This window comes from Artemia sp. Qi Xiang Cuo, chromosome 14 (genome assembly GCF_049724085.1).
Source record: "Artemia sp. Qi Xiang Cuo chromosome 14, ASM4972408v1, whole genome shotgun sequence".
Taxonomy (NCBI): domain Eukaryota; kingdom Metazoa; phylum Arthropoda; class Branchiopoda; order Anostraca; family Artemiidae; genus Artemia; species Artemia sp. Qi Xiang Cuo.
Window position 1 is genome coordinate 55387633 of NC_142807.1, and position 20015 is coordinate 55407647.

Genomic DNA, 20015 nt, shown 5'->3' on the forward strand with positions numbered 1-20015 from the left:
TTGATGGGAAAAACATTCTACTTTAAACATTTCTATATTGAAAAATCATCTGCTAGTTTCTCATTTTTATCTGTCACTTCAAATTCCAATCTTACTTGAAGCAATTCATTCAACAGACTCTCACTTTGACCAGAAACTTCTGTTTCTAGTTCTTGCCTTTTTACTATACTTTGCAAATTCTCTACAGGGGACCTCACACGTTTTCTTCCCAAGGATGGATTCAAACCCAGACTTGGGAATCTAATCTTTTCATTCACTCTGCCATCTATTAATCCTTTTGCCAACATTGGATTTACACTCGACATATCCTCATCAGAATCCTCTGATAATGGTGGAAATTCATTATTGTTATCAAGCACCTGGAACCTGTTTTTAACAGGTAAATTATATCCACTCATACTAAGCGCACTGAGTCGTCCATTAGAGTCACTAACTGGGATATGCAAAACTTGCTGCTGAGGCTGGAACTGTCTCTCCTGGGGAAAATGGGCAGCCTGAAACTGGCTGTTTGGCATTGGAGCTCTAATATACTGCACAGTGCTTCTATACTGCCCTCCAGCACTGATATTCAGTTGTATGATCTTATAGGGTGGATAGGATAAGCTCCAGGAATTAGTGGACTCCCCTGCTGGAGGCTTTGGTTGCTCATATTGTCACTTCCAACTTTAATACCACTATTCAACTTACTTTCCTTCAGTTTACAGTCTTCTTAACCATTAAAATCACCAAAAATCTCAAAAGAATCCAAAAGCATGTGTTCACAGGAAGAATGCAACCTTGCCACTAATAGGCTAATCAAGTAAATTGTAAAAAAGAGAATTCAAAATTCACCATATTAATGATTTTGACACAGTAGCTTGGTTTCGTATGCTTCACATGGATTTAAAGTAAGGACAGCACTTAACTTTATAATGATTTAACCCTAGTTCTTTGATGTTCTCCTTTGGTTAGAAATTAAACACAATATAGTTAAACATTCTACCAATTTTTGGTATCTTTTCAATGAGAATTTGGGAAGTTTTAACCCGACGGTCAAAATCGGGTCAAAACTTTCAAAATTTGAGTTGATAATCAACGAAATTTGGTAAAATTATCTACGAGAATTTGGGACGTTTCGACCCGATTTAGACCTTCATACTAGAACACCTTAAGCAAAACCAACCTTTGATTGAAAATTCGAATAATATTATCATCTATTCCGACTCTTTATCAAGCCTTGAGTTGCTGGCCTCAGCTCCTCAATATAAGTTGGACATTGACACTTATCATTGTCTCAGTATTATTGATAATCTTGCTTTAAGTGGCATAAAAACTTACTTTCAGTACATTCCTAGCCACTCTGGCATAAGTGGTAATCATCAGGTTGATGAAACAGCAAAAAATGCTATAAATTTTGACCAGCCAAGTGGGAGACCAATCTCAATTAGAGATATTTACCGATGGAGGCTATCAGATATTAATTTTAATAAGATTAATGCTATCCTTTCCCCCTTTCCCAATAAGTATCTTTCTAAAATTTATCATAGAATTTGTTCTGGAAAAAATGGACTAAATTTCCTTGCATTCTCATATAAGTTTTCTAATTCAAGTGGTTCAATTCCCCTGTCCCCTCTTTGCAGGCATTGTAATATGAATAATGAAACAATTGACCATTGCTTATTTGAATGTAATATGCTGACGTCTGCACAACATACCTTGCTTTGTAAACTGTTAAAATACTTGAAACACCACAAAATCCCACTATCAGCCAAGAGCCTAGCCAACTATACCTGCACACGGAGCATAGAAATCGACATCTATCATCTTATATTTGAACTCCTAGAGTCAAAAGATCTGCTGAGAGATATCTGAATATATATAATAAATATGAGGCAATCAAGCCAGTAGCTCTGTAGCCCACAGAGTGAAGCAAAAGGAAAAGGGCTAAATAGTTTTACTGAAAAGCCCGCCTGCTGTTAAATAGAAGAAGAAGAAAGAGCCATGGAAACTTCAGAAGAGAATAATCTAGAAACCCAATCTGAAAATGAAACTAAGCAACCTGGGACCAGTATTCAAGACTTCTCAAATTTTGTAGGTCTTAGCACTAGGTGGGGGACTCCCCTGTGACTTTTAGAAAAAATTACTTTCTAAGCTTGTATAGCCTAGAATGTTTCTATCCAACCTTCGTATAATAATTTTTTTTTTCTAGATTGAAAATGTGGTCTGTCCCTACAGGAGAAATCTATATTTTCGGTAAAATTCTACTTTAGCTACTTGTGGCTATCTTGGGAAGGGGTTAGGTTAGGACAATGAGACTTTCAGGGATGGGTCTACAGGCTAAAGTATGTCCCGGGAAGGTATTTTGAAGTACCTACCTCCACTCCTTCTCCCTCTAAAGGGTCATGAAATTTGCCTACATGACAGGTGTATACCCATTGAAATTTTGACAAAACAACGTTTTACCTTAATTTTCAGTTATCAGTTTCTTTTTCTCTGGTTTTAGCTCTGAAAATGCAATTTCAGTTATTTGAGCAGAATTTTAAGACATATAAATAGTTTATTTTCAAAATTTAGGAAATGTATTTGCATATCTTTAAAACCTTATAAATTGGGATTGAGCAAAGTTGTGAAGCTGAAAACAATTTTAAGTAAAATTCTACTTTAGCTACTTTTGACTATCTTGAAAAGGAATTAGGTTAAAAATGAAACTTTCTGGGATGGTTCTACAGGTTAAAGTTTGGGTCAATATATATCAAATCATATTATAGAGTTTCAAATAAAGTGAATACACTATTTGATGCATTTTTTATGCTGATTTTGAATATAATACGCATTTCTATTGGAAATGAATTTCCGCCCCCCCCCCGATATCAGGGCTCCCGCAACTAACCCTGACGTGACCTATAGCGGGGGGGGGGGCTGAAAGCCTTTTCTGATAGAAATGGTTATTATTTTTGTAATCAGCATAAAAAAGGCATCAAATGGTTTATTCACTTTAGTCCTAACTCAATAATATGATTTGGTATATATTGACCAAAGTTTGTCCCGGAAAGGTATTTTGAAGTACCTACCTCCATTCCTTCTCCCTCTAGAGGGTCCTGACCTTTGATGACCTTTAAAAATCTGTGAGTTATAGAAGTAAAACCTTGCAGAATAGGCCTAGATCTTCTGCTTAAATGAAGTACAACAGAATTGTTTTCAGCTTCACAACTTTGCTTAATCCCAATGTATAGGTTTTAAAGATATGCAAATACATTTCCTAAATTTTTGAAATAAAACAGATATGGCTATAAATTGTGCTCAAATAACTGAAATTGCATTTTCAGAGTTTAAGCCAGAGAATAAGAAACAAATTTCAGGACCCTTTAGAGACAGAAAGAGTGGAGGTAGGTACTTCAAATACCTTCCTGGGATATAGGCTATTTTAGCCTGTAGACCCATCCCTGAAAGTTTTGTTTTTCTAACCTAACCTCATTGCAAGAAAGCCAAAAGTAGCTAAAGTGGAATTTTATCAAACTTTCATTTTCTAAATAGTTGACTTACTGCTTCTCCTGAGCAACACTTAATTTTGCCAACTAGCTCAAAACAAACATTGCCCCAGAAAATAATTCATTTTCCAACTAGGCTAGTTGACTAGTAGCCTAACTTCTCCCCACAAAACTTTATTTTTCCAACTAGGAACTAGTTGACTAATAACTTCTTCCCAGCAACACTTAATTTTGCCAACTAGCTGGAAATATACATTGCCCCAGAAAACAATTCATTTTACCATCACAGACAAGATGGAAACCTACCTACCCTACAAGATGGAAACCTACCTACCCTATAAACACAATTGTTAGCAATCTAGTTGGAAAGTAACTTTTCCTCAGAATAATTGTCTTAGCCAACAACATGAAGAGAAAACCATACCAGTCCTGGTCCATTGGTCCCACAAAAATTGGCAGTATGTACTTTTAACGGATTAAATTGTCAAGAAGCCACAGAACTGAAAGTTTTCTCTTTCTATAAGTGTTGTTTCCAATCTTAGGCAACACTGTAAGATAGTCTTACCCCAGGTTCACAGAGATATGATTTTATGCAAATATGTGCATTATTGCATGACCTGCCAAGTTCAATCCACTGTGTAATGTCCATTTCTGCATTACAACAGCTCAATGCATTGAAATATTTCAACTCACCCAATTCATTGCTTAGACGTGGTAGATAGCATTTTGATGGCTATACTAGACTGGATTAGTGTGAACAATTTTGCATTTTTGCTGTATCTATTCTGTGTGAGCTTTTTTTTAGAAAAAAACTGTATCTGTGTGAACTAAGGTTTAGCTCAATCACAATAGTTAGATAAATGAAGAGTGGTTCTATTTTTCTTGCATTTTACAGTGAGAACTATTTTGTGGATAGTCTCAAATTGCAAGTTTCTCTGCAACTTTTACTTGCTTAATATGTATTAAATAACTCTCCTAACATATCAACCTTTGCTGCATGACTAAGATCTGCAACTTCTGTCAACAAAAATTATGCAAATTGGATTGCTTCTCAGTTGTCCCCAAATTTTTTTATTTTTTTTGAGTAGATTTTTTGGAAAAAATAATAAACTAAAAAAAACTTAGGCCCCCCCAAAGCAGTGGGGGACCCCCCCCCCCCCACTACTCATAAAAAATTGTGGGACAACTGAAAAGCAAACCAATTTGCATAGTTTTTACTGAAAGAAGTTGGAGATCTTAGCCATGCAGCCCAGGTTGATATGTTAGGAGATAGTTAGTTAAGACAAATTAAGCAAGTAGAAGTTGCAGAGAAATTTGCAATTTTGAGGCTAGCCACAAAATAGTTCTCACTGTAAAATGCAAGAAAAATAGAAGCACCCTTCATTTCATCTAACTATTGTTATCAAGCTAAACCTAGATTCACACAGATCCAGTTTTTTTTCTAAAAAAAACAGCTCACACAGAATAGATACATCAAAAATGCAAAATTGTTCACACAAATCCAGTCTAGTATAGCCATCAAAATGCTATATACCACCTCCAAGCACTGAACTAGATGAGTTAAAATATTTCAATGCATTGAGCTGTTGTAATGCAGAAATGGACATGAGGCAATGGATTGAACTTGGCAGGTAATGTACATTTTTGCATAAAATCATACCTCTGTGAACCTGGGGTAAGACTATCTTACATAGTGTTGCCTAAGATTGGAAAGAACACTTATAGAAAGAGAAAAAGTTCAGTTCTGTGGCTTCTAGACTATTTACTCCTGAATTCAGTTCATTAGATTTATATTGACTCTAGTGTTTTTTTTAATAGCACATACTGCCAATTTTTGTGGGGTATGGTTCCTGGTAAATTTGAAACAGTGTATATTACTCATGTACAGATAAAGTGAACATACCACTCAATGCCTTTTTTATGCTCTTTCTGAATATATTAGTTTCTTTAGGTGTGAACACAATTTTAAGTCCTTTTTGGAACATTGAATACAATGATATTTTTCCAGTTTTTGGGTAGAAATAGTTAAAATATTGGTCTACAACTGACTATTTAATTATAAATCAATTTTATTAAAGTTATATTATCCACAAGCATTGATTTGTCATAGTTAAGATGAATAAAATATTTTTGGATAAGTTTTCTTATATTATGCCTTTTTATTCTTCTTTTGGGAAAATTCTTCTGTAAATGTATATATTAAAAATGTTCAGATAGCTAAGAAATAAACTTACATCTAAAATCAGAATTTCATTCTGAATCCAAATATGATTTTGTTTCTGTTGCAAATTCCATTTTGAATTGTTTACAGGCCCTCAAAGATGATACATTTTTCTTTTGTTTTAGATACAGTTCATTTACCTGAGTTTGCATAAGTCTTGTTAAAACTTGTTTACTCATAAATAGAATCAATGGTGACACAGTCAAGAATCAACAAATGCATGGGAAATATACAGGGGAGTAGCTACATCATTTTTTTTGGGGGGAGGGGTGCAAGAGTGGTCCATATTTGGATAGTCAAGGAGCTTTGGCTATGAAGTACTTTTTTTTCTGGAAATTATTGGGAGGGGGTGCAATTGCCCCCTCTGCATATGAAACTAAGAGAGGAAAGAAAATAATGAATGAAAAATAAAATAAAAAAAGGTGAGAAAACTATGATTTTGTCAGACAGTGACAAAACATGAAGATGAAGAACAAACAAATATTTCAACAAGGACGTCCACCAAGTTGTCCTCAGTGCTAAACAAAACAACAAAAATCTAACCTTTTGAAGTTTACCCAACAAAAAGAGAACAGAAACTGAATAAATACCAGGCAGGAATCAATGAAAAAGGATTTACCAAATTGATTGAGCAAGAAATTTTTGCCTTGCAATAGTCTTATATGTGTGCAATTTTGTTTTCATTAGATATGCAAATAGGTTCTCTTAAATTAGACTGGGCAAAAATACTGATTGTGTCTTTTAATATTAAATTGTTATAAATTGGAGTTAATGCAATATCTCTGGTGTCTCTGTATATAGCCAAATTTCTGTTTATATATATTTTTTTTATCTCAATTACCTCTTTAAAAGATTGCGGTTGGCCATTTACAGTAGACATCAAAGTTGCCTCCTCAAAAAAAACAGATGTTTAGGATTTTCAAAGATATTTTGGGCCAAAGCAGAATCAAAGTTGTTATTTTTATTTTCCGGTCTCAGGGATTTATCGAATGAAAATTTATGTTTATGCAAATGTTCACCAAGTTGTTAATGGGTCCTACCAATGTGAAATTTCTCACATGAACTTGGGACTCTGTAGACATCACTACCCAGTACAGGGTCAGTTTTATCTTTTCTAGTTGAAAAAAATGTTCAAGTTTTTGTTCAATTTTGAAAGAAACAGAGAGATTATTTTTATTTAAAGTTTTTTAAGTTTATTTCTAAGTTTTGAGATGTATGGTAAAGTGGTGAAAGTTTTTTCCTCGATTGCTGGAATAAGTGAATCAAGGGGGAACAGGCTTCCTATTTTCTTGTTTTATCTTTTTTAATCATCTATCTATGATATTTTTAATAAGGTTTATTGGGTAGTCATTGCAGAATAGAATATCTTTGATATGATTTAATACAGAATTTACATGATTATGTGAACAGATTTTTTAAACTCTGTTGACTAAACAGATTATTGCCCCTCTTTTCACAGAAGGTAGGGGGGGGGGCGATTTGACAAGAAAAGTAGATACCAATCATTATGGGTTGGCTTTTAGAATATAGAAAATTCAAGGCTAGGAGTATTGTTTATAATGAAACATCCAAGAAAGACAGCTTTCTTGAATCTTCCAGTTCCATTGTGAACTGGAGATTTGAATCCAAAGAGTTCAAATCTGGCAAAAAATCTCTTAGAGAGTCCTGTCAATGTTTCCAAACAGAAAGGATATCATCAACAAAACAAAACCATGGAGAGTGTTATAGGTGGAAACTATGCCACTGGCTGACAAAATCTTTGTTTTTTCACCTTTTTGATTTTATTTTTCATTTATTATATCCTTTCCTCTCTTAGTTCCATATGTCATGTATAGCCAGTGTTGTCTTAAATGTTTTTACTGTAAGTAATTGGAGAGTAACAAGCCCCCCCCTCTCTCCTGCCTCTTTTCCCCAAATGCATCTGATCAAGTTTTTTAGATGGCCTTTTTGTTCAAAAAGTTCTAAAGTCAAAAAACTATGCCCCTGGGTTTTACAACTCTCCCAGCTAAGGAGGCAAGGGCTGTAATCTATTTAAGTTGTCCACTGTTAAGATATAAGATTCTTATGTTGAGGCTTGTTGTATAAACTTTGGAGGGGGCTCATTCAATTGGAAATCAAAAGTTCTAGTGCTCTTTTGAAGATTCAAAAGTTATTGGAAGTTGACCACCCCCTCTCACACCCTTTTTCACCCAAATGCATTTGTTAAAAATTTTATAAACATTTTTTCAAAACAGTTCAAAGGTTAAATAACTATACCTCCATGGCTGAAACCCCTACTTCCTGCTGTGGCTCCTGGTTCAAAGCGTATAAGTTATACAAATTGCTTATTGACTACAATTAGCTTATTGACTACAATCCCAACACATGGGAGGAAAAGCCAAGACAGGAAGGTTTTAGTACATAGGCAGGGAGTAGGGCTCATGCTGAATAAGGAATCTGCAAAGTCTAGTTTAGGATGGGAAGGTAATAATAATAGACTAGTTACTTTTTATGACCAAAACTGCTGTATATCAGTAAAACAGAAAAAAGTGCACCATCATTTTATTTTATACAAAGACAGGTGTTCAAATAAATAATTTAAGGTTTTGGGAAGAGATGTCTGCATAAATTCTATTCGAAATTAAGAGTTCTAGCACCCTCTTTAAGATTCAAAAGTAATTGGAGAGTAACAAGCCCTCCCCCTGCCTCTTTTCCCCAAATGCATCTGATCAAATTTTTTAGCTCACCATTTTGTTCAAATTAGTCTTAAAGTCAAATAGCCATGGTTCTGGGTTTTACAACCCCCTCCCAACTATGGGGGCATGGGCTGTAAGTTATTCAAGTTGTCCATTGTTTAGATACAAAATTTTCATGGGAAAGCTGGTTGTATAAACTTTGGAGGGGGCTCATTCAATATGAAATCAAAAGTTCTAGGTCCCTTTTGAATGTAACCACCCCCTATCATACTCTCTTTCACCCAAATGCATTTGATCAAAATTTTCATAAATGTTCTATTCAAAACAGCCCAAAGGGTTTATAACTATGTTCCCAAGGCTGATACCCTATTCCCTGTTATAGCTCCTGGTTCAAAGCATTTAAGTTATGCAAATTGCTTATTGACTACATTTTTTTTGGTATGTAGTATAAGTATTGCATTTCCATGCTTACCAGCGCATTGGGGGAAAAGGCAAGACAGGAAGGATGTAGTGCATAGGTAAAGAGTAGGGCTCATGCTGAATGAGGAATCTGCAAGTTTTTTTTCAAACTGAAAGTAAGGAGCAGCATTAAAACTTAGAATAAACAGAAATTCCATATATTCCATATATGAAAGGGGCTGTCCCCACCTTAGTGCCTTGCTCTTTACACTAGAGTTTTTTTTATTGTTTTAAAAAAAAGAGTTGTGAGAAAGAGTCAAACTTTAGGATAAAGAGCAAGGCGTTGAGGAGGGGATAACCTCTTATGTGTTCCAAAAAATTTCTGTTTGTTTTAAGTTTTAATCTTGCTCCTTACTTTCAGTTAAAAAAAACTTGTTTTTTTATCTAATTTCTGAATGTTTTTGAAATTAGATCAAAAACTAATTTCAACAAAATCGAAATGCAGGTTTTAATTTTGGCTCACAGTACATGAATAATTAAAACAAAATTTACATATTAATTTTGCTTTTTTATGTTAAATGGCTTTCTCAAAATTTTGATTCAATGATTCTGAGAAAACAATCGAATGACCCCTTTTTTGATATTTTTACGACAACACTTTCTATAAAAAAACATGATATGTCCGCAGGGCATAACTTACAACCTTAGCCCTGAGGGCTGCGGGGGGTTGTCATCCTCAAAGACCTAATTTCCTGAACTTTCAACTACGTTGAAAAAAATGGCATTCTCAAAACTTTGATTGAATGTGTTTGGGGAAATGGTGGGTGCGAGAGGGGGTTCAGTTGCTCTCCATTCACTTGCGACTATTAAAAGGGGCAGTAGCCCTTTCAAATTTCAAATGAGCCCCTTTTGAAGTTTTTATGGCAAAACTTTCTATAAAAACCTTATATGCCCAAAGAGCATAACTTACAACCCTTGCCCTGAGGGTTCTGAGGGGGTTATCCTCAAAGACCTAATTTCCAGAAATTTCGACTACATTGAACAAAATGGATATCTCAAAATTTTGATTGGTTGTCATTGAAGAAATGGTGGGCATGAGAGGAGTTTAGTTGCCCTTCAGTCACTTTCGACTATAAAAGAGGGCACAAGTCCTTTCAATTTCCAATCGAATAAGCCCTTTTCAAAGTTTCTACAACATTGCTTTCTATAAAACCTTATGTGCCCCCAGGGCATAACTGATAATCCTTGCCCTGAGGGCTGTGGGGGTTTGTCATCCTCAAAGACAAAATTTCCAGAAATATGTTGAAAAAATGGCCATCTCAAAATTTTGACTGTACGTTCTTGGGGAAATGGTGGGCATGAGAGGGGGTTAGTTGCCCTCCAATCATTTTCAACTATTAAAAAGGGCACTAGCCACTTCAATTCCCAATCAAATGAGCCCTTTTTGAAGTTTCTACGACAATGCTTTCCATAACAACCTTATATGCTCCCAGGGCATAACCTACAACCCTTGCTCTGAGGGCTGTGGGGTGGGGGGATTGTCTTTCTTAAAGACCTAATTGAACAAAATGGCTATCTAAAAATTTTGATTGGACGTGTTTGGGGACTAGGTGGGCGTGAGAGGAGGGTTAGTTGCCCTCCAATTACTTTCGACTATTAAAAAGGGGCACTAGCCCTTTGAATTTCCTATCAAATGAGCTCTTTTTCAAGTTTCTACAACAAAGCTGTCAATAAAAACCTTATATGTCCCCAGGGCATAACTTATAACCCTTGCCCTGAAGGCTGTGGGGGGAGTGTCCTTCTCAAAGATATAATTTCCAAAACTCAACTGCGTTGAACAAAATGGCTACCTTAAAATTTTGATTGGATGTGTTTTGATAAATGGTGGGCATGGAAGGGTTGTTAGTTGCCTTCCATTCATTTGCAACTATTTAAAAGGGCATTAGCCATTTCAATTTCCAATCAAATGAGCCCCTTTTGAAGTTTCTACAACAACACTTTCTATAAAAACCTTATATGCCCCCAGGGTATAACCTTTGCCCCAAGGGCTTATAGCCCTTGTCCTGAGGGCTGTGAGGGGGTTATCATCCTCAAAGACCTAACTGCCAGAACTTTAAAATATGTTGAACAAAATGGCCATCTCAAAATTTTGATTGGATGTGTTTGGGGAAAAGGTGGGCATGAGATGGGGGTTAGTTGACCTCCAATCACTTTTGACTATTAAAAAGGGCACTAGCCCTTTGAATTTCCGTTTGAATGTACCCTTTTTGAAGTTTCTACGACAAAGCTTTCTATAAAAACCTTATATGCCCCCAGGGTATAACTTACAACCCTTGCCCTGAGGGCTGTGGGGGGAGTGTCCTCCTTAAAAACATAATTTCCATCTGGAAATCAACTACATTGAACAAAATGGCTATCTCAAAATTTTTATTGGACGTGTTTGAGGAAATTTTGGGTGTGGCAGGAGTGTTAGCTGCCTTCTAATCACTTTCGACTATTAAAAAGGACACTAGCCCTTTCAATTTCCAATAGAATGAGCCCTTTTCCAATTTTCCACAACGTTGCTTTCTATAAAACCTTATATGCCCCCAGGGCATAACTGACAATCCTTGCCCTGAGGGCTGTGGGGGTTTTTCATCCTCAAAGACATAATTTCCAGAACTTCCAACTACGTCGAAAAAAAAGATGGATATCTCAAAATTTTGATTGTATGTGTTAGGGGAAATGGTGGGCTCGAGTGGGGGTTAGTTGTCCTCCAATCATTTCAACTATTAAAAAGGGCACTAGCCGTTTCAATATTGAATCGAATGAGTCCTTCTTAAAGTTTCTACGACAACACTTTCTGTAAAAACCTTATATGTCCCCAGTGTATAATTTACGACCCTTGGCCTGAGGGCTGTGGGGAGTTGTCATCCTTAAAGACCTAATTTTCAAAACTATTGCGTTGAAAAAATGGCTATCTAAAAATTTTGATTGGGTGTTTGTGGGGAAAAGATGGGCATGAGAAGAGGGTTAGTTGCCCTCCAATTGAATGAGCCCTTTTTCAAGTTTCTACAACGAAGCTTTCAATAAAAGTCTTATATGCCCCCAGGGCATAACTTCTAACCCTTGCCCTGAAGACTTTGGGGGAGTGTCCTGCTCAAAGATATAATTTCCAGAACTTTCAACTACGTTGAACGAAATTGCTATCTCAAAATTTTGATTGGATGTTTTTGGATAAATGGTGGGCGTGGTAGGGGTGTTATTTGTCTTCCAATCACTTTTAACTGTTAAAAAGGGCACTAGCCATTTCAATTTGCAATCGAATGAGCTTTTTTTGAAGTTTCTACAACAATGGTGTCTATAAAAACCTTATATGCCCCCAGGGCATAACTTACAACACTTGCCCTGAGAGCTGGGGGGGGGGGCATCCTGAATGACCTAATTTCCAGAACTTTCAACTACGTTGAACAAAACGGCTATCTCAAAATTTTGATTGGATGTGTTTGGGAAAAGGGTGGGCTTGAGAGGGAGGTTAGTTGACCTCCAATCACTTTTGACTATGAAAAACAGCACTAGCCCTTTGAATTTTTAATTAAATGAACCCCTTTTGAAGTTTCTACAACAAAGCTTTCTATAAAAACATCATATGCCTCCAGGACATAACTTACAACCCTTGCCCTGAGGGCTGTGGGGAGAGTGTCCTCCTCAAAAACATAATTTCCATCTGGAAATCATCTACATTGAACAAATGGCTATCTCAACATTTTGATTGGATTTTTTTTGAGGAAATGGTGAGCATTGAAGGGGTGTTAGCTGCCTTCCTATCACTTTTGACTATTAAAAAGGGCACTAGTCATTCCAATTTCCTATCAAATGAGCCATTTTTGAAGTTTCTACAACAACTTCGATGCAAAGTGCCCTGGTCTAAAGGAAAAAAAATTGTGCCTACATTGTTCTTTACTTAGGCAGCGCTATTGTGCTGCCTATGATCGTGTATCATGTGATCTTTATTTGCTGGTTTTGAGTAAGGTGAGTTTCCCGATGGCTGGCTATGTGAATATTATTTACATTCATGAACTACGCTAAGCTATTTAATTTATTTTTCTGAAAGTTTTTTTCCAATCCATTTATAATTTTCCTTTTTTATATGGCTGTAGGAGATTGGATGCGTACTGTGTTGCAGTATAGGCTATGATGGAAAGCCACATATTAGGAGTCTGCTTATTTAAGTGCTCAGCAGCCATACCAATAATTATGTTATTGATTCCTAGTTAGGCTTCTGTTTCAGTTCTATTTGGGTGTTGTAGCCAATGAAATAGTTCAGGTTGTTTTGTATTGAAGGTTCTCTCCACTCGGACTGTAAAATGGATTGGTTTTATGGAAGGATATTCTAAAAGGTACTTTGGTACTTCTTGATTTGGTAGAGTTTGACTTGAGTGTTCTTGTGTGGCACTGTTAGTTTGTTGGTAGAAGGTTTTGTTTGGATTTTTCGCACTGCCTTTGCTTCCAGAGCAACAGAAGAAGCAAATGGGTAAGGTATGGTATGTTTTTCTCAGATGCTATTTGGAGAGCTAATGCTTGTTTTTGTATAGACTGGGCATGTTGTTTTGTAGATCAATTCAGAGGGGCTTAGCAGTTTATGCAAGTTGGCTGATCTTTAATGCGGTTTAGCACTTCTGTGGGATGGATTGTTACATTTACTGGAGGTTTGTAGGATTGCTTTGCATGTGTTGGATGTGTGTCCAAGATTTTGACATTTTTGGCATTGGGTAGGTTTTGGCTTGTAGATTTTATGTTAGGATATTCAATCCTCTGCATAGGACCTGGTTTTAACTTAATATCCATTGTCTAAAGTTTAGGTTAAGTTTCTAAAACTGATATTTTTACCATGCTAAAGTAGATACTATAAGAAAGGGCTTTAGCTGGTTGAGAGCATGTATTCAGTAATCTCTTGTCTTTTTTTCAGGTCCAAAATTTACTGCAGCAAATGCAGAAGAATATTGAAACCATATCAGATCAAGTTTTAGAGAGAAATATCCTTTTATTTTATTTCAGGGAGAAATTTGCATGTTACCTATCTTCTTTGTAGGTTGCAAGCCTTAAGTGTTTCCAGTAATCTCGTTTTTTTACAGTAAATTATAGATTGAGGGATTATTCAATAACCAATTGGCCATTCATATGCGCTGAAAAAAGGCAATAATCCCCGAATGAGATTGGAAGCAATACTGCCAGTTGCTTGGTTTAAAGTTGCGCTACCTAAAAGGGAAAATGAGCCGAAAGCTCCATTTTTCTAGTGAAAATGTGCCGAATGAACGTTTTTTCTCCTAAAAAAATACGTCGATCCGAAAAATTTAATGCGCAGCCACCTCAAAAATTGCCGAAATGGTGAAAATGCGTCCTATCTGGCCACTCTGATAGGAAGAGGTCCTGATGAAGGATTTAAAAGCAGTCAGAACTTCATTGGAAGGGGTAAAAAAATGAAGCTTTAAACAAATTGGGGTGAAGGAGGAGTGTGCGCAGCTTGGTCGAGCTCATATGGCTTGGTGCCGCAGTGATTTCTTGGTATTAACTGTAGTTAAAGTGCCGTAGTTAGTAATTGTAAAACAGCGCATTAAACAACTCAATGAGCAGTACAATTGGTAAAGCAAAATTTTGAGCTGAAGAATGGTTTGGTAGTTCCCAGATTAAATTATAAGCAACATTGATCATCTTGAAACTGCACGAAAGATGTTGATGGATATGAATACCAAGCCAAACCAAATATCGGCTTAGTACTCCCAATCTCAATATGGAAAGACTATAAAATTCTGGAAACTAATTTAAAACATTCTAAAATACTTATTTAAAAATTTCCTTCTTTTCAAGGGACCTAAAATAGTTTTTTTTCATTCTAAGAAGACCTCTAAATTACACCCCCCTCAATAGACAAAAATAGCCCAAATCATATATACTCCGTGAATTTTCAATAGCGTGCCTGTTTTCTTCTTATTCATTTAACAGTAAACAATTGGCAAAACAAGAAGAGTTGGGCTATTGAAAATATCTGTAGTATATATAGTTTGGGTTATATACTTGTCCTGGAAGGGTGGGTGGGGGGTAAAGGGAAGCAGCTAGCATTTAAAATGATATAAGTTAGTATTTTAGAATGTTTAAAAGTAGTTTCCAGAATACAGTAATGTTTGTTACGGAGATTGACAGAGCTAAAACAGTACTGCCAACACATTCGTGATTTGCAAGACTCAACATTTGACAACATCAATCAAAGAGTAGCTAATCAACTGAGTATTGATAAGTTATACTGTCAACATATACTCTCAGCAGGAATAATTTTTGAGGGTTTTGACTTTCTGTAAAAAGTGTAAACTTGTAAGCTAGTACATTCTTCTCTATTTTGTAACTACATGGCTCTTTCATTTGACTGACAACTTCTAATTGTATTCTGTTGAAAATTTGTATATTGCTTTTGCTCTTTGTAGGTTACAAGCGTGAAGTACCGTATTGAAAAAAATCTGATAGGATAAACATAATATTCGTATCAAATTTCTATTCTAAACTGTTAGATGGGTCTTTGTTGGCTCTGATTGAAAAGAAAGTTATGTCCAGCTAAAATAAAAATGTAAAATATGGTAAAATATTAAACAAATGTAGTTCCTTTTTAAGTTCGGTTAAATTAAATTCTGACTGATTTTTTCAAAATCATTTTGACGTCAAATTCTCATATCAGTATTTAAACTACAGTCTGTAAGGAGCTTACATCTACAGGGGCTATGAATTAGCTCATTTAAATCCTGTAAAAGCTGAATTATTTATGGGATTTTGTAATTGTTCATTCGGAAAATGGATAGATCTTATTAGAGGGGTGATCATATTAGGGTTGAGGCAGTTAAGATCAGAAAAAAAGTGCATTTCGGGGTGACTTATTTTGTATTCTTTCAAGGATGGTTTTTATATCTATCTCACTGGAGAATTCCAGTATATGGAAATGTGGGGTCTACGCAGTAAAATAACAAAACCCGAACCTATAGCCACGAAAATTGTAGATACAATTAATGACCTTCTTATGAAAACTGAAAATGCATCTTATCCAGCTTAGTTTGTTTATGATTGTTTGTAAAAATGGTGGCAGGGTAGCACTTTCGCCACAATCCAAACTCGTGTAAATTGAAATTGTCGAGTTGGGCTATTGAGAAGCAGGTGTTGTGACTAGAGACTAGTCAGTCCCATCGTTACCTTTTTATTCATAATATTTTTTTTAAGATTTAGAATAATAATAATTCCTTATTTGGATTCCTAAAGTACTGAATGAATGTGACGAAATTTTATAGTGCATCAGAGATTTTAGCTTACACATGCAACTTATGAAAGATTGAAAAAAGTGGAAATATGATATGCCTCCATGTTGTGCTTTGAATCTATCAACAGAGGGTAGAGTTGAAATAAAATTAATGACAAGGAAATTGTGAGAAAAACTATTGATCTACAAGTACATATAATCAAGACAGTATATATAATCAATAATCAATGAGAGAAATTTTGTATGACTTATGGAAACTTAAAAATATTGAAAACCCTCACAATACTTTTCAAAGCTGCAGGAATGAAAGTGTTCCGTCATTTCCCACACTCCTGTGATACCCGTATATGATTTTCATTTTTTAACCAATTTTAAAGCGGATTAATGAACAATTTTTCATTGAAAGAGAGAAAAAAAACTCGAGGAGGCTGCAATTAGATGAATTCTAACACTGCTGTAATTAGGGATGTCAATAGCGATGGGGCAAGGGCAGCAGTTGCCCCCATTCCGGACTTCTTTTTGCCCATAGGCTTTCATTTGCCTCCTCGTAAAGTTTCAAGTGCAAGTAGTTTTTTTTGTGATTACTACTAATAACTACTAATTCCAGCACCTAGCCACTCGAGGACAACACTGCTTTGCATGCTGTTCTTTCATCTGAGCCTAGTCATATCTTCACTTTTTACTCCCTTATACGAAATTTCAATTTTATTCAGTTTTTTTTAGAACCTCTTCCATCCCACCCAGGGATGTCCTACTTTTCATTGGCTCAAGATGGATTGCCAAAAAGTATACTTCGGCAATATTTCATCCTTCGTGTGTAAGACGTGGTCTTGCTTTCTTAACATGTTTTCATTATAGCTTAGAAAATGGAATCAAATCATATTTTTTCACGTAGCCCATTATTTGGTAATCGCTCAGTCAAATGAATACCTGAAGCCATCCTTAGGTAATTCCTTTTGACAACATTTAACAAATCCTCCTCAGCCGCTCGAGTTGTCCACCTTTGGGAGTCGTACTTGATCACCATCATGACTGGCTTCTCATATTTCATTTTTAGTTCTCAGACTTATTTTTCTATTTTCCAATCTTTCCTCAGTTGTAAAAAATAAGAATTATTAACTATTCTACTTTTTCACTGCATCCACCATCTTTATTAATAATACTACAAATGTGTGTGAAGCTGTCCATTTAATCGGTTCTTGGTCTAGGTGACTTAGTCTTCTTAACATCAATTTTCCAGCCTATTTTAACGTATTTTTGCAATCTGAACTGAACAATATCTCTAATCATTCATTCATTGTGGCTATTTTTTTTGTCTATGAAACTTCAATCATTTGCTTAATCTAAGTTTAGGGCAGTTTTACCTTCACATTTAAACTATGTTTTCCCATAGCCTTTGCCATGTTCCTGAAGACAAAGATTATCAAATTATTCCATATAATAGGGATAAGACACGAACTGCTAAACTCCTGATTCTACACCGATCCAATTTCTAACCTCACTTCATTACTTAATTGCAGTAATGTCCTTCTCGTACCTGGCACTGTGGCAGTCACTGTACTCTTTTTTTCTTGAATGCTACACAAGGATTCGACGTTCTCTTGAAGTTTTTATCTGCTGAATCAAAAATCCATTTTAATATGTAAAATTGAAGATTATGGTTTAGGTACTCCATAATTAATGATCTAAGAGTAGACATTGGGTGTGTGTATCCTCTCTTCTTCCTAAAACCATACTTTTCTTCCATTATCTACAGTCCCTTACTGTAGAAATTATTATCTTGCTAAGTAATTTGTTTCCTTCATATCTCTAGCTAATGCCTTTGTAACTTCCACACTTACTCTTATCGATTTTTCTTGTTTAGAGGGTTCAAATAAAATTTTCCTCCCATTACTAAGCACTTGCATTGCAAAAACTCACATTTATAACCTTCAGTATCTTATCTCTAATTTTGCAATAATCATATTTCAAAAAGGAATTTACAAAGCTGTCAAGGATTGAGGGTTTATTATATTTTCATTCATTTAATACTGTCTCTAACTCCTTTTTATAAAAACGAATGACGTCATAATCGTAGACTACAACCATAAATGACGTTATAGTAAAACTATGTGATGAAGTCAGCTGCAATGGCGTTAGTACTATTAAAAAAGGCTGATTTTAGAGAAAAATCATTTTTTTGCAGTTTGGCAAATTCAGATTTGTTTTTTTCCCTGAAAAGCTTGGAAGCTTTTTGTTTCGTTCCTTTCTATTTATGTGCAGTCATCCTATTATTTCATTTATTTTCATTTGAGTGTTACAAAAAATGATAGTTATAATGAAAATTTTGCGCTTATTATAAAATTGAAAACTGTTCATGACAAAAAATGCTGACGAGAACATTGACAAAAAAAAAAAATAAGAGCAAAGAAAGTACAACTCATAACTCTAATTGTAATATACTAATACAACTCATAATACAACTCATAACTAATGCTAATAGACAAAATAGAGATAGTAATGAAGTAGATCTTCGATGAAATAGTAAATACAAAATTCAATGATCTCTTATTGTAATTACTAATAAAACAAATTGGTGCAAAACATGAATGGAGACAACCATCACTTCAAAGAAAAAGGGAGAGAAAATTGGTGGGTAAGTTGCGATTCTACATTAACAATGAGATCCTCAATACTATGCTTATTATTATTGTTTACTCAGTCGATTGATTTATTTTGTGTTTTTGACTAAAGTTCAGTTCTTTCATCTTAAATCGTCTTCCTTAACTACTCTTCACACTAGATGAAATGGGAAATCGAATTGATCATCTTGAAAAAAGCATCAATGACCTCGTCACCCAAGCTGGGGTTGATCACCCAGATCAGCAAAAATGAGTTGATCTCAAGCATAGCACAATTATATTTAAATGAATGTATCTTATTCCGAACGTTTATTATTTCGAACAAATAAATGTTTCTAATTTATGTTTGATGTGTGCTTATTTTATAAATCTTTGTCTTGCGATTAAAATGTGTTCTTTTTATGAAGATTATTTTGGATGATTTTAAAAATGATTTAGAAATAGACTTTAGAAATTCTTTCCATTGAAGTTTATTGGGCTTAAATTAGATAAAAGTGACATTCATAACAAATTATACGTATTTTCACAATATGAAAGCCGTTTGTTTTTTTCCTCGGACAGATGTGAAGGAATTTATATTGAGGGGGGGGGGGGGGGCTTTCCTCCCTCTGTCCAACTGTATATTACATTTAATAGCCAAAGGACATGTCAGACAAAAGGTAAAAAAGAGGATAGATTGTATTGTATGTTCTCTCGGGTGGATCGGAAATCTATTGTCTCTGGTAGTTAATGGTAAATAAATGCTTTCGGTATCCGTTATATAAAAATCGCACGATTTTTTTCAAAACTGAAGATTATTGATTGGCTGGGAGTTACCGACACAACCGATTATAGGGTGATTTATGTTCAACTATATGCTCGTAGGTTAATGTTTCAAACAGTTCGTGGTAACGAACTATAAGTAAGGAGCGACCCGGCTCAATGGAAACCGAAACCGTAGAAAACAGAATTTTGATACCAATAGATACATCAAAAAATAAAGAATCAGATTTTAATGCTGATCTCAAATATATAAGTTCCATCAAGTTTAGTCCTACTTATCAAAAGTTAAGCGCCTGAGAAACTTTGGCCGATTTTCGAAAAAAGGGGGAAAGACCCCCTTAATAGAACCTTAATGAAAGTCACACCATCATATTCAGCGTATCAGAGAACCCTGCTGTGGATGTTTCAAGCTCCTATCTACAAGAATGTGGAATTTTGCATTTTTTGCCAGAAGAAATATCACGAATGCGTTTTTATTTGTTTTTGTTTGTTTTTTTTTTTCTAGGGGTGATCGTATCGACCCAGTGGTCCTAGAATATCGTGGGAGGGCTCATTTGAACGGAAATTAAAAGTTCTAGTGAACTTTTCAGGTGA

The 20015-nt window shown here is 35.3% G+C and overlaps 1 protein-coding gene across 1 annotated transcript; it reads left to right on the plus strand.

Annotated features, from left to right (window-relative positions):
- Positions 1–1922: 1922 nt before the first annotated feature.
- Positions 1923–19061, plus strand: LOC148944650 (uncharacterized). The gene is made up of 3 exons (XM_089100284.1): positions 1923–2070; positions 13711–13777; positions 18818–19061. Exons 1-3 carry the CDS (start codon positions 1981–1983, stop codon positions 18910–18912), a joined length of 252 nt encoding a protein of 83 aa, XP_088956410.1. The 5' UTR covers positions 1923–1980; the 3' UTR covers positions 18913–19061.
- Positions 19062–20015: the final 954 nt, after the last annotated feature.

Excerpts from the sequence above, each read along its gene's own strand:
- LOC148944650 (XM_089100284.1), top strand. The coding sequence starts at position 1,981 with ATGGAAACTTCAGAAGAGAATAATCTAGAAACCCAATCTGAAAATGAA. Across the intron at positions 2,071-13,710 it reads TTCAAGACTTCTCAAATTTT|GTCCAAAATTTACTGCAGCA; the intron begins GTAGGTCTTAGC and ends TCTTTTTTTCAG. Across the intron at positions 13,778-18,817 it reads AGATCAAGTTTTAGAGAGAA|TAGATGAAATGGGAAATCGA; the intron begins ATATCCTTTTAT and ends TACTCTTCACAC.